General features: G+C 39.1%; 1 protein-coding gene across 1 annotated transcript in view; it reads right to left on the minus strand.

The window, feature by feature from the left end:
• Positions 1-325: 325 nt before the first annotated feature.
• Positions 326-15,626, minus strand: part of PGBD2 (piggyBac transposable element derived 2) — a 32,317-nt gene continuing 17,016 nt past the window's right edge. Inside the window, exons 2-3 of the mRNA XM_047776358.1 lie at positions 5,037-5,100; positions 326-2,357 (exon numbers count right to left, since the gene is read on the minus strand). Of these exons, the coding sequence (XP_047632314.1) occupies positions 596-2,357; positions 5,037-5,056 (1,782 nt within the window). The 5' untranslated portion in view covers positions 5,057-5,100 and the 3' untranslated portion in view covers positions 326-595. The remainder of the gene's footprint in view (positions 2,358-5,036; positions 5,101-15,626) is intronic.

Consider the following 15,626-nt stretch of genomic DNA (forward strand, 5'->3'; position numbering starts at 1 on the left):
TGTGTGTTAGGAAAATATTTTTTATCAAGAAAATACAAACTCTACAAATCTAGTCATCTGGATAAATACATGGCAGATATCTATCTCTGGACAGTTTGCTAGCATTCAATTAAATTGAAATAAATACGATTAAGATGTTCATCATACTGATACAGTATTTATATACTATTATTGCCTATTGTCTTAGATTATAACTGATAGCATGCACTATATAAATTTTTTTTACTGTCCACAAAAGTTTCTCTAAAAGTTTTGGTTACATTTGATTGTTCTTACAAGACAGCTTAACACTAAAGCAAGTTTTTTATTTGAATAAAAAGGGGCCTATAAGTTGAAATAAATAACACCATGAAATATACATTTACAAAGATTTATGATTGATAATATAAATATTAATTTATATTACATTTAAGCATAACAGAAGACAAAAAAGAGAGCTGCAATAAAGATGGGAAAAAATACAAAGCCATATTATCAGGAATCCAGATCTCTTTTTAACACAACACACACAAGTGCCCCAAATGCTATATATAATTAGTTGTAAATATCTCATCATAAACCAAACATCCAGAGGGCTCCCTCTGCCCATCAGGTATTACCTGATGTGGTATGCCCTGAAGCACTTGGCATGGACACCCTTTTGGCACTTCTCACAGCGAGTGTTGGTCTGTGAATGGCACAGGGCGCACCGGGTCCTCTTGTCCTGATGGATGATCCAGTGCCCAATCATGTCAAAGCGGCTCTCAGTTTCCAGCCGCCTGCTTCGCCTCCCTTGGGATGACGTGTCCGCATTGCTCTCTAGGTATACACAGGCCACATATCTTCGGAAGGCCAGAAGGTCCACCTGGGCATCGTGGCAGCATATCCGGTGCAGCTGCCATGCATTGTTAAGAGCAGCATCGATCACATAGCCAATGAAACTTGAGTACCACTTCATACCCCGGATCTTTACCTTGTACTTGGCGATGTTCTGGTCCATCCGGCTGACACCTCCCACCTTCTCCTGGTACAGCCTCAGGAGGGATGGCTGATGAACTTGGGTCTGCGTCTTGGTCACTCCTGAGGGAGGGCTGGTCAGCCCCACTGGCTCTATGCCCACAGCGTTGGAGCAGATGTTGACCACGCTGCTATCATGCCAGCGGCATACAATGATCTCCTCACTTTCGTCAACTTTGTAATCAAACGAACCCCTCTTCATTTTTTTCAGTTCTTTGGGATCTTTAAGAGGACATCGCTCAGTTCTGTATTCACGAACAGTTCCTGTGGCCTTCACTCCTTTCTTCCTCAAAATGGACATCAACTTGACACTTGTAAAAACCTTGTCAAAAAATATGTGATATGGCAGACAGCCACGCGTCTGAAGTGCATCCACAAATTTTACCACCATACTGCCTCCCAGGTCCAGCCCTCTGTCTGGCTTAGTGAAGAGTGTGCCCTGTGAGGGCTCAAACCACACCAGATAGCCCCTGCTAGTAGTCCCACACCAGATCTTATAGCCCAGCCGCATAGGCTTCCCTGCAGGCAGCTGCTTGGACCCCCGGTGTCCAAAGTACTCACACATGGACTCACCAAAGCTGTAGAACTCTTCCAAGGGTGCATGCTTCTGGAAATTGTAGTTCATGCGAACAATGAGAGGCCTGACCTTGGCAAATCTATCACTTTCATCAAGCTCATTATTATCTGCAAAATGCAGGTATGAGAAGATCAGTTCAAATCTGTCCCTTCTAATTGCATCAGCCACAAGATGATGATGTGAATCAGGAGATGTTTCCCAAAACATCCTTCTCCTTGGATAGGAGATATACCCACTTAAAATCAAAATGCCCAAAACACACTTTAATTCCTGGGCTGTAAGAGCCAGGTTGACATTTTTCTGCCAAGCATAACGATTGGTTTCATTAACAATAAAATTAATTGTTCCTTCATCAAAAAACAATTCAAAGAGGCCTACAGGACTCAGTTCCTGGCTTTTGAGATCTTCCATATGAGGATCAGATGCTGTCCAACTGCTGAAGTCCGGGTGGATATCTCTTTTGGTCCAAACACGTTGAGGTTCCATTACTCCCTTCCGCTTCTTCACAGCTGGTTGCAGCTGCAGGTCGTCATCCTCTTCCCCAGTGCCAGAGTCCTCGGGGACAACAAGGGCATGCAGCACATTGCCAGGCAGATGGGTCCCTCGCCGGCTGTCTTCATCACCCGAGTCCTCATCAGTGAAGTCCCCTGCAGCATTGTTGGGTGGTGCAATGAAGATCTCTTCCCTCCTGTGGCCAGATTCCTCCTCCTCTAGAGCATTCAGAACCTCGAGCAACTTCACGGACTTTAGCTTTGAGCCAACCCCTCTCCCAGTAGTGAGGCTGCTGCAATGACAGGAAATAAGAGTGAAGAGAGGCAATGCAGGAAAGCCAGCGCTTCAGCAGAAAACCCAATTAAAAGACTTCCCATTGCAATAGCACCTCATAGTGCCAGAAAGGTGAATTTTTCAGATAAACAGATTTTTCTTTTAAACACAAAAGAGATTAATGATGACAGGCATTCTTTTTTTTTTTTTTTTTTTTTTAAGAGCGCCACCCATGGCATATGGAGGTTCCTAGGCTAGGGTCATATTGGAGTAATAGCTGCTGGCCTACGCCACAGCCACAGCAATGAGGGATCCCAGCTGTGTCTGTGACCTACACCACAGCTCACAGTAACATCGGATCCTCAACCCACTGAGCAAGGCCAGGGATTGAACTTGAATCCTCATGGATACTAGTCAGATTCATTTCCACTGTACCACAATGGGAACTCCCATGACAGGCATTCTAAAGTGGTAGTCCATATTTCCTTTCCTTCTTAAATAAAATGTTCTGAATAGAGGATCCCTTCCAATGAGGAATCCAGGTGCCAGTCATTATCTGGTTAACAGTAACCACCCACAGAAAGCCTGGGCCGCTAAAGTGGCACCCACTGATGTCTCCTGACTCAGTGTCCCTAGCAGTTCTGCTTTCATGCTTCTGCCTTACCTATCTCTTCCTTTTCTCTTATTCATTTGACAAATATAAGTTTTCTTACTTTACAAATTCTCAAATTTTCCCTACTTGAACTCTCACTATCCAAATTCAGGACCAAAACAGATTCATACAGATCTACACATAGCTCCCTCACTATCTGATATCCTACCCCATACTAACTGCCAAATAGATTTGGCAACATGAAAACCCCTGCCATTCTAACTCTCCCTGTGTATGTGGGAACCAAATGAATAGTAAGAGACACTTGTATTTAATGAGGACAAACCACTAGCAGGTGCTTCCAGTGGGCACATACCATTCCCCAACCTGCACAGCATTTGTTTCCAAATGGTGGAGATCAGGAGTTCCTGTTGTGGCTCAGTGGTTAACAAATCCAACTAAGAACCATAGGTTGTGGGTTGATCCCTGGCCTTGCTCAGTGGGTTAAGGATCTGGCATTTCTGTGAGCTGTGGTACATAGGTAGCAGACGCAGCTCAGATCCCTTGTTGCTGTGGCAGTGGCGTAGGCTGGCAGCTATAGCTCCAATTTGACCCCTAGCCTGCAGGGGAAGCCCTGAAAAAGGCAAAAAAAAAGTGGTAGAGATCAATTACAGATAAACAAAGAGCATCAGGTAGTGATAAGGGCCATCCTGAGAAAGGGACAGAAAGTACAGCAAAGGAATAAGGCTGGGGATGCTATTTTAGACAGATGATGAGGGAAGGCTCAAAGGCCAGACAGCCTGGAGAAGTAAAGGGGTGAGCCTTGCAAAGTTGAAGAGAGGGCATCCCAGGCAGAACTATAGGTACAAGGCCCTATGTTTGAAGGGACTTGATATCTATGAACAGCAAGGAGGTCAGTGAGGCTACAGACGTAGTGAGGGGAAGAGAGCAGAGCAGAACAGGCTAGGTGCAGGGCCAAGACCCCACAGGGCTCCAGGGGTCCTCATCAGGACTTCTAGTTGTGCTTGGTTATCACAGGAAGCCCCTGAAGGGAGCAGAGTAGGGTAGTGAGGGGTCAGATACTGGCTAGGAGAATAGATTGGACTTGGGAAGATGGGCACTGCTGCTACTCTATGCGCTGGCCTCTGCATGATAAAAGCTATGTACCAAAGGGTGGATGCAGGCTTTACCACAAAGGCTATCTCTCTGCAGACCTGCCCTTAGACTTTGAAAGTTAGGTTGCATTAGAGATTCATTCCAACCTCACTTCCAGGATACTGACTACCAGTCCCCATGTTGGAGGCTAAGGCAGGTCTGACCTCTGCAGAGGTGAGGTATAACTCAAGCTCTCCATGGGCCAGCCAGGAAGAGAGAGCAAACATGAAGTCCTTCATTACCATGGGCCTTGAACTAAGACATGTTCTCAAAGGGCATCAGCCATCTTCAGGCCTCCCCCAGCCTCTCTGGTCTGCAGAAGTAGATCCAAGCCTGTCCAGCCATGGTCTCTAGTAGTCTCACCACTCAAGCTGCTACTCACTGACAGGCTCTCAAACATCTTCAGAACCTGGCTGTTTAAACTCTTGGGAGCATAAAAGCCTTAAGGAACTGAGGCAGCCCTGGAGACAACCATCTTGCATCTTAAAAAGATGAGGAAAGTAAATCATGTTTTTAGATCAAAAGCTATACAGCTGTACCAGTACTGTACCACACACATACTCCTTTGAATGCTTTGTCTTTTCTCCAATCTTTCTCTCTTCTCCCCTTCCTTGGTACTTCACAGACACCAATTGCCTAGGGTGACCAGTAGGACTAAGAGCTGAAAATGTTAGGATTTGACCTTTCAAAAGTAGATGAGTAAATACAGTTGTCCCTTGAATAACACAGGTTTGAACTATGTGAGTCAACTTATACACAGATTTTTTTCCCAATAAATCTATACTAGAGTACTACGTGACCACCAGTTGGTTAAAACTACGGGTATGGAGGGCCTCAACTATATAAAGTTATACACAGATTTTCAAATGCACAGAGGCCAGCAACACAGCCCCCATGTGTTCATGAGTTAACTGTACTCGCATAAGGCCTTTCATCAATCATTATTCCTACCTTGAAGATGAAGCCATCATGTACTGGGAACATAAGGTTGTCTTTACTTGCAGAGTCTAAGAATCTGTAACACAACAGAAGTCGGTTTTAAAGAAGCATATCTTAATTAGCAAGGCAACTGGATCTTCTCTACCATCTAAGGGAAAAGCATTTCTAGACTCCCTACCAACTGAGGGAAATGAATTAAGTACTCACAGGAAATGGTATCCAATTGACCAGCTACTCAGAGGGAAAAAGAACAAGCTCCCACATCTCACCTCACAACAAAGGACATTCTAGGCAGGGTTTACTATAGTTGGAACTACTGGCATTTTGGACTGAATGAGTCTTTGTTTTAGGGGTCTGCCCTACATATTGTGTGATGTTTAACTGCACCCCAGGCCTCCATCAGCTAGATACCAATAGAATAACCACCCTCCCCAGTTGTGAAAAACAAAATGTTTTCTAGACATTGTAAGTGTCCCTCATGGGGAGGGCAGGAAGCAAAATCTTCCCTGGTTGAAAACTACTGTCATATACCAGTATTGCCAATAGAACTTGCCACAATGATAGAAAAGTTTTGTATCAATGCTGTCCAATATGTAGCCATGAGCCTTAAGCATTGGATATATGCCTAGTATGATGGAAGATGAATTTTAATCTTATGTAAGACTTTACCAAACAAATAAAAGCTGAGAGGGTTCACCATAAAATCACATGAAGACAGTGTAAAACTCATTGGTGATTGTAAATATAAAGTCAGGTTTTCTATTATGGTATAGCAGTGCCTAATTTACTAACAACTCTAGGTTTAGAGTTAAAAATAAACATATTTGTGCTGTATATTACATACCAGATATGAGTGATATCATATAAAATCATGGATTTGGAAAATAGACTTGTGGTTACCCAGGGGGAGGGGGATGGAGTGAGAGGGATTGGGAGCTTGGGGTTAATAGATGCAAACTATTTTTTGTGTGTGTTCTCATTCTTTTTTTTTTTAATTTTTTATTACTCAAATGAATTTATCACATCTGTAGTTGTATAATGATCATAACAATCTGATTTCACAGGATTTCCATCCCATAGACCAGGCACATCCCCCCATCCCCCAAACTGTCTCCTCCGGAGACTATAAGTTTTTCAATGTCTGTGAATCAGCATCTGTTCTGCAAAGAAGTTCAGTCTGTCCTTTTTTCAGATTCCACATGTCAGTGAAAGCACTGGATGTTGCTGTCTCATTGTATGGCTGACTTCACTTAGCATGATAGTTTCTAGGTCCATCCATGTTGCTAAAAATGCTGTTATTCCGTTTCTTTTAATGGCTGAGTAATATTCCATTGTGTATATGTACCACATCTTCTTGATCCACTCCTCTGTCAATGGACATTTAGGTTGTTTCCATGTCTTGGCTATTGTAAATAGTGCTGCAATGAACATCAGAGTACATGTGTCTTTGCGAGTCACGGTTTTCTCTAGGTAGATGCCCCAGGAGTGGGATTGCTGGATCAAATGGTAGTTCTATATTTAGTTTTCTGAGGAATCTCCATACTGCTTTCCACAGTGGTTGCACCAATTTACAATCCCACCAATAGTGTAATAGGGTTCCTTTTTCTCCACAGCCTCTCCAGCACTTATTGTTTGTAGACTTTTTGATGCTGGCCATTCTGGCTGGTGTAAGGTGGTACCTCATAGTTTTTTTGATTGGCATTTCTCTAATATTGAGTGATGTTGAACATCTTTTCATGTGTTTCTTGGCCATCTGTATGTCTTCTTTGGAGAACTGTCTGTTTAGGTCTTCTGCCCATTTTATGATAGGCTTGTTTGTTTTTTTGGTATGGAGCTTCAGAAGGTGTTTATAAATTTTGGAGATTAATCCCTTGTCAGTCAATTCACCTGCAAAGATTTTCTCCCATTCTGTGGGTTGTCTTTTTGCGTTGTTTAGGGTTTCCTTTGCTGTGCAGAAACTTTGAAGTTTGAGTAGGTCTCATTTATTTATTTTTGTTTTTGTTGTCAATACTCTGATAGGTGAATCTGAGAAGATGTTGCTGTCATTAATGTCAGAGAGTGTCTGGCCTATGCTTTCCTCTAGGGGTTTGATAGTGTCTGGTCTTATATCTAGGTCTTTAATCCATTAGGAGTTTATTTTTGTGTATGGTGTTAGGGAGTGTTCTAATTTCATTCTTTTCCATGTGGCTGTCCAGTTTTCCCAGCACCACTTATTGAACAAGCTGTCCTTTCTCCATTGCATATTCTTGCCTAATAGATGCAAACTATTGCTTTTGGAATGAATTAACCATGAGATCCTGCTGTGTAGCACTGAGAACTATGTGTAGATAATTACAACGCAGCATGACAATGGGAGAAAAAAATATTGTATACATGTATGTGTAACTGGGTCCCCATGCTGTACAGTGGAAAAATAAATAAATTTTTTAAAAAATCCTAAATTTTTTTTAAATTAACATATTAAAACAATTTTAACTACACTATTAGGTACACACTAAAAAATATATAAATTGTAACATCAGTAATCTAAAATTTGAGGGAGAAGGGAAATAAAATTTAGAAAGCTATAGAAGTTAAGGTGCTTAAAATAAGGTGGTTATCATTTTAAGATTATTTATGTAAATATCATGGTAAACACAATAGTTTATAGTAGTTACACAAAAGAATATGACAAAGAAGTCAAGGATAACAATTAAACAAATCATAAAAGAACTCAACAGGAATAGAAAAAACAAAGGATTCATAAAACAGAAAACAATGAACAAGATAAAAATAGTCCTTATCTATCAGTTACTTTAAATGTTAGTGGATTAAATTATCTAATCAAAAGCCACAGAATGGCTGAGTGAATAGCAAATACTCATTTGATCTTGGGCATCAAGGCTGAGAGTAAAAATATGGAAAAAGATATTTTAAGCAAATAGTAATAAAAAATTAAAAGCTTGGGATAGCTATACTTATGTCAGTCAAAATAAACTTTATCCTAAAAATGGTTAAAAGATTTATACTAAAAATCTTTATACTAAGGTCATTACATAATGAGAAACAACAATCCATCAAAAGATGTAACAATTGTAAATATCTATGCACTAAATATCAGAGCACCTAAATATATGAACCAAATACAATGAGAACAAAATGGAGAAATGAACATCAATGCAATAATAGTGGGGGATTTTAATATTCCACCCTCAACAATGACTCAATCAAAATTCAGTAAGAAAACATCAGACTTGAATACCACTATAGATCAAACAGACATAACAGACATACATAGAACATTCTATTCAACAACAGCAAAATACATTCTTCTTAAGCACACACAGAACATTTAACAGGATTCATGTTAGGACACACAAAAAAAGTCCTAGCAAATACAACAAACTGAAACCATACTAAGAATCTTTCTTTTCTGATTGCAATGGCATAACGCTAATAATAACAGGAGGAAAACTGGAAAACTCGAGAACACATAGAAAATAATTCTCCATGGAGTTCCCATCATGGCTCAGTGGTTAACAAATCTAAGAATGAGGTTGTGGGTTCAGTCCCTGGCCTTGACCAGTGGGTTGGGGATCCAGCATTGACATGAGCTGTGGTGTAGGTTGCAGACATGGCTCGCATCCTGAGTTGCTGTGGCTGTGGCATAGGCCAGTGGCTACAGCTCTGATTAGACCCTTAGCCTGGGAACCTCTATATGCCATGGGTGCAGCCCTGGGAAAGACAAAAAGACAAAAAAAAAAAAAGAAAAAAGAAAAGAAAAGAAAAGAAAAGAATTCTCCTAAACATCCAATGGATCAAAGAAGAATTTAAAGAACAATTTTAAAGTATCCTGAGACAAACATAAATGGAAACACAACATATGAAAACATGGGATGTAGCAAAAGCAGTTCTAATAAGGAAGTTTATAGCTATAAACACATACATAAAGAAAAGAGAACAATTTCAAACAACCTACCTTTACACCTCAAGGAACTAGAAAAAGAACAAACTAAAAGGAAGGAAAGAATTGGATCAGAAATAAAAGAGAAATGAAATAAAATAGAAGAGAAAAACAAGGAAAGATGAACAAAACTAAGCATTTGCTCTTTGAAAAGATAAACAAAATTGACAAACCTTTAGCTAAACTACCCAAGGAGGTTAAAAAAAAAAACCCAAATCAGCAAAATTATAAATGAGAGAGACAACATTACAACTAATATCACAGGAACACAAAGGGTCATATAGGGTATTACAAAGATTTATCTTCCACTGCCAAGACAGTGGACAACCTAGAAGAAATGGATTATTCTTAGAGACAAAAAATATACCAAGACTGAATCAAAAAGAAACAGAAAATTTGAACAAACCAATTACAAGTAAGGAGACCAAATCAGTACTCAAAAACCTCCCAATACAGAAAAGCCAAGAACCAGATGGATTCAAGGTGAATTTTTTTACCAATGTAAAGAATAATTAGGGGAGAGGGGAAGGAGACGGGATTAAGACAGCAGAATAGAAGGACTGGAGCTCAACTTCTCTCCTTAAAACAACAAAATTCACAACTAAAGACTGAGCAATCTCCACCCAAATGGACTGGAAACCCATACCCTACTCCAGAAGAAAAAGAGGAGGCCCCATCAAGAGGTAGGAGGGGTGATTTCGTGATATAAACAACCCCATACCTGCCAGGTGGGAAGCTCCACAGACTGAAAACTAACTGGTTCACCTACAGGAGTGAGAGTTCTGAGCCCCACATCAAACCCTCACATGCTCGGATTTGGCACTGGGAGAAAGAGCCCCTGGAGCATCTGGCATTGAAGGCCAGTGGGGCTTGTGCACAGGAGCTCCACGGGACTGGGGGAAATGGAGACCCCATTCTTAAAAGGCACACACAGACTTTCACATGCACTAGGTCCCAGGGCAGAGCGAGGTCTCCACAGGAACCTAGGTCAAACCTGACTGCAGTTCTTGGAGGACATCCTGGGAAAACAGTGGTGAATGTGGCTTGTTGTGAGGGAAGGACATTGAAAGTGAAGCTCTAGGGAATATTCAGCAGTTGCCTTTCCCTGGAGGTGGCCATTTTGGGAAAATCTGGCCCCACCCATCAGTCAGCACTGAGAAGCCCCAGGGCAAACAACAATCCAGGTGGGATCACAGCCCCACCCCTCAGTAAACAGGCTACCTAAAGAGCCTCAGGCACACAGCTGCCCCTAATCCCATCCAGGGACTAAGCCCCACCCACCAGAGGGATTAGAATCAACTTCACCTACAAGTGGGCAGGCATCAGCTCCTCCCATCAGGAAGCCTACAGCAAGTCCCCATACAGACTTCAGCCACAAGGGGGGGCAGACACCAGAAGTAAGAGAGGCTACAGCTCTATTATCTATAAAAAGGTCACCACACCAAAAACCTATAAAAATGAAAAGACAGAGAACTATAACTCAGATGAGGGAGAAAGGAAAAACCCCAGAAAATCAGCTAAGCAATGGGGAGATTCTCAGCCTCCAGGAAAAAGACTTTAGACTGTTGATGCTGAAGATGATGCAAGACATTGGAAATAAACTGGAGGCAAAGATGGATAACTTACAGGAAACACTGACCAAAGGGATACAAGATATAAAACTTAAACAAGAAGAGATGCAAAATACAATAACGGAAATAAAAAATGCACTAGAAGCAGCTAACAGCAGAATACAGGAGGCAGAAGAATGAATAAGTGAGGTGGAGGACAGATTAGAAGAAATTACATATGCAGAACAGAAAAGAGAAAAAAGATTGAAAAAAAATGAAGAGAGTCTCAGAGAACTCTGGAACAATGTTAAATGCACCAACATCTGTATTATAGGGGTGCCAGAAGGAGAAGAGAGAGAGAAGGGGACAGAAAAAATATTCCAAGACATAATAGCTGAAAATTTCACTCAAATCCAGGAAGCACAACGAGTACCATATAAAATAAACCCAAGGAGGAATACACCGAGACACATATTAATCAAACTGACCAAAATTAAAGACAAAGAGAAACTCTTGAAAGTAGCTAGGGAAAAGAAACAAATAACATACAAGGGAACCCCAATAAGGTTATCAGCAGATTTTTCAGCAGAAACTCTGCAGGCCAGAAGGGAGTGGCATGATATACTTAATGTGATGAAAGGAAAAAACCTCCAACCAAGATTACTCTACCCAGCAAGGCTCTCATTCAGATTTGAAGGAGAAATCAAAACCTTCTCAGATAAGCAAAAGCTGAGAGAATTCAGCAACACTAAACCAGCCTTACCACAATTACTAAAGGAACTTCTCTAGGCAGGAAAGAAAAGACAGCAACAGGAAACAAAAATAGCACAAATGACGAGGCTCACCAGTAAAGGTATATATACAGTAAAGATACGAAATCATCCATGCACAAAATCAGAAATCATGAGAAGAGGTGGGTACAAATGCGGGACACTGAAGATGAACTTGCAATTAAGAGAACAACAACTTAAATCAATCTCATATACGTATAGATTCTTACATCAAAACTTCAGAATAACTGCAAACCAAAAATCTACAATTGATACACAAACAAGGAATCTCTGAAGAAGAAATATATCTCATAGTAAATAAGTGCATAATCCACCATGAAGGGGGTCATTTGACATCATTCTTGGAATGCTGAAGTCTTACATCTGATTCTGATTTCCTCTCCATCAAAGAATTTATGATAATTATAATTAAACAATGCCACTGTACAATTAAATAATACAGTTCTACAATTCTATTATTAATAACCATTTCTCTCCATGGTACAATGTAAGGTCTATAATGTCTTGTTTATCACATCACCTAGAATGGTGTAATGCCTATATTGAAGAATCAATAAGATGTAACAAATTGTGAGCACATATTTATATAGTTACATTGTTTTTTAACCAATTAATGCATGTTATATTTTACTTATTTTCAGAGGGTGTATTATTTTTGTTATTCTTACCAGTTGTTATTCTTTTTATTATGCTATATGAAATATTTAATGGTATATAAGGCTTTCTTCTTTATAAATTTTAGTTGCATAATATAACAATTTTAATATAATGCTAATTTTTAAAGAAAAATTGAAATGTAATAGATAAAACTAAGTAGTAAAGATGAAAGCCATAAAAATGGGATAAAGTATAGAATAAATTTCCTATTTGTCTCAGCATATATTCCATTCCACTTCTCCAGTGGGAATCACTTAATCTGTTTCTTAAGATCCATGATATAATAATCTGTGTGAATGTAATTGTGTTTAAATGTATGTATTTTATTCTGTAAAAAATAAAAATAAAATTTCAAAAAAAAAATTTAAAAAAAAGAAAAAAAAGAAACATGCTTTTCCTGGGCTGTAAAAATGTAAAGTAAAATAAAAATAAAATCAGAGTGATAAAGTAAGAAAATGAAATAAAAGATATCAGAATTGGAAAGGAAGAAGGAAAAAATGGCTCTATTTACAGATGACATATGATACAAAAAACCCTAAAGACCTAAAAAAAAATTTAACAAATTCAGTAAGGTTGCAGGTACAAAATCAACATATGTAAATCAGTGGTATTATTATACTTTAAAAATGAATTCTCAGGAGTTGCCATTGTGACTCAGCAGGTTACAAACCCGACTAGTATCCATGAGGATGTGGGTTCAATATGTGGCCTTGCTCAGAGGGTTAAGGATCCAGAGTTACCATGAGCTGTGGTGTAGGTCACAGATGCAGCTCAGATCCCTCATTGCTATGGCTGTGGTATAGACCAGCAGCTGCAATTGCACTCCAACCCCTACCCTGGGAACTTTCATAAGCTGCAAGCATGGCCCTAAAAGAAAAAAAAATGAATTCCATCATGAAGAACTGGAGAATACTACCTCACACATAGCATTAAACAATATAAAGGAATAAATTTAACCAAGAAAGTGAAAGATCTCTATACCAGAACTACAAATCACTAATGAAAGAAGATAGAAAAAAATTGAAGAATATCCCATGATTATGTATTGGAAGAGTTAATATTGTTACAATGCCCATACCACCCCAAACCACCTACAGATTCAGTGCAATTCCCATCAAGAGATTTCAATGAGAATAGACTTGTGGTTGCCAAGGGGGAGGGGGGAGGAAGTAGGGTGGATTGGGAGCTTGGGGTTGATAGATGCAAACTATTGCCTTTGGAATGGATTAGCAATGAGATCCTGCTGTGTAGCACTGGGAACTATGTCTAGTCACTTATGATGGAACATGATAATGTGAGAAAATAGAATGTGTACATGTATGTGTAACATGGTCATCATGATGTACAGTAGAAAAAAAAACTGTATTGGGGAAATAACAATTAAAAAAAATAATTAACAAAAAAGAAGATTTCAATGGAATTTTTTATAAAAGTAAGAAAAACAATCCTAAAATTTGTATGGAACCATGAAAGATCACAAATAATCAAAGCAAACCTGAAACGAATAACAATGTGGGAGGAATTCAAACTATATCATAAAGCTACAGTAGTTAAGGACATCAAGACAGCAGAGTGAGAGGCCTTGGAGCCCAACTTTCCCCACAAACATGTCAAAAATATATTTATATATGGAAAAATTCTCACTGAAAACTAACTGTACAGTATGCAGAAGGACTACTGTACAAAGACAGATGTAGGAAAGATATATACATGACTGGGTAGGAAGCAAAGAAAAGATCATCTGGTCAGGACCTGTGCCCCTGAAAGGGCACTCAGAGGAAGGGAGATTACAAGGGCAGACTCCTGCCCTGGGAATTGAGCCATTCAAGCCACGGATTGGTTGCCTCAGTTCTGGGGTGATACATGGAAGAGATTAGACATTTTTCTAAAGAAAATATCAAATGGTCAACAGGTACATGGAAAGATGCTCAACATCACTCATCAAAAAAATGCAAATCAAAGCCATCACCTCACATCTGTTAAAACGGCTGTCATCAAAAAGACAAGAGATAACAAATGTGGAGAAAATTTAAACCTTGCACACTATTAATGGGAATGTAAATCAGAGCAGCCAGCATAGAAAATAGAAAAGAGGTTCCTCAAAAAATAATAATAATAAAGCTACCATACAATCCAGCAATTCCACTTCTGGGCATATATCCAAAGAAAATGAAATTACTATGTTGAAGAAATATCTGCATCCCTACATTCAGTGCTGCATTATTTTCAATAGCCAAGACATGTCCATTAACAGATGAATGAACAAAGAAAATGTGGTATGTATGTATGTATGTGTGTGTGTGTATATATATAGCGGAATGTTATTCAATCATAAAAAAAGAATGAAATTCTATCATTTGTGACAACACAGATGGACTTGAGGGCATTATGCTAAGTGAAACACATTAAACAGAGAAAGACAAATACTGTATGATTCCACTTATGTAGCATCTTAAATAATAAATAAATAAATAAATAAACTCATACAAAACAATCAGATTTGTGGTTACCAGAGGTAGTAGATTTGAGTAGAGGGAACTGGATAAGGAGTTCAACAGCAGAGTTGTGAAGGGAGAAAAAAGGACTGAATATAGGACTGTTAAAATCATCAAATCTTACAACAGGAAAATATATATGAAGAAAAGTGAGCAAACCCTAAGAGACTTGAGGGTCACCATCAAGTGAGGCAACATACACATTTTAAGAATCAAAAGAAAACAGGCACAGACATTACCTGAAAAAAATAACAGCCTGAAATTTCCCAAATTTGAGAGAAGTTACATATCTACAAATCTAAGAAGCTCAACAAAATTGCGGTAGAATAAACTAAAGAGACCCACACCAACACACACTGTAATTAAACTAGCCAAAACCAAAGCAAGAGTCTTTAAACAAAGAAGAGAGAAGCAACTCATATTACAAAAGATCTGCAATAAAATCATTAGTCAATTTCTTATCAGGAAACCTCAGAGTCCAGAAAGCAGTGAGATGATATTTTTAAAGTGCTGAAAGAAAAAAATTACAAACCAAGATTTCTATATTCAGCAGTACTGTCCTTCAAAAAGGAGGAAGAAATTAAGATATTCCCAGACAAACAGAAATACCAATACTAAAGAGAGTCCTTGATGTTGAAAGGATGCTAGACAGTAACTCAAAGCCATACTCAAAAAAATATGAAGTTACCAGCAAAGGGAACTATATAAACCAATATTTTTAAAAAATACTGTCATTTAGTTTTTCACTCCACCTTTTTATTTTCTATAAAATTTTAAAGATAGGCGTTCCCATTGTGACTCAGGGGGTTACAAATCCAACATAGTACCCACAAGGATACAGGATCGATCCCTGGCCATGCTCAACTGGTTAAGGATCCAGTGTTGCACAAGCTGCGGCATAGGCTGCAGATCCAGCTCAGATTCAGCAATGCTCTGGCTGTGTTGTAGGCTGCTAGCTGAAGCTCCAATTCAACCCTCAGCCCTGGAAAGTTCCATATGCTACAGGAGTGGCCATAAAAAGAAAAAAAAATTCTAAGATAAAAGTATACAAAACAATTACAAGAAATAAATGGTATCCAAATTGGAATATGAGATAAAAATTGGCACTGTATGCAGACAACATGATACTATATATAGAAAACCCTAAGGACTCCATACAAAACCTA

The sequence above is a fragment of the Phacochoerus africanus genome, chromosome 4 (genome assembly GCF_016906955.1).
Source record: "Phacochoerus africanus isolate WHEZ1 chromosome 4, ROS_Pafr_v1, whole genome shotgun sequence".
Lineage (NCBI taxonomy): Eukaryota > Metazoa > Chordata > Mammalia > Artiodactyla > Suidae > Phacochoerus > Phacochoerus africanus.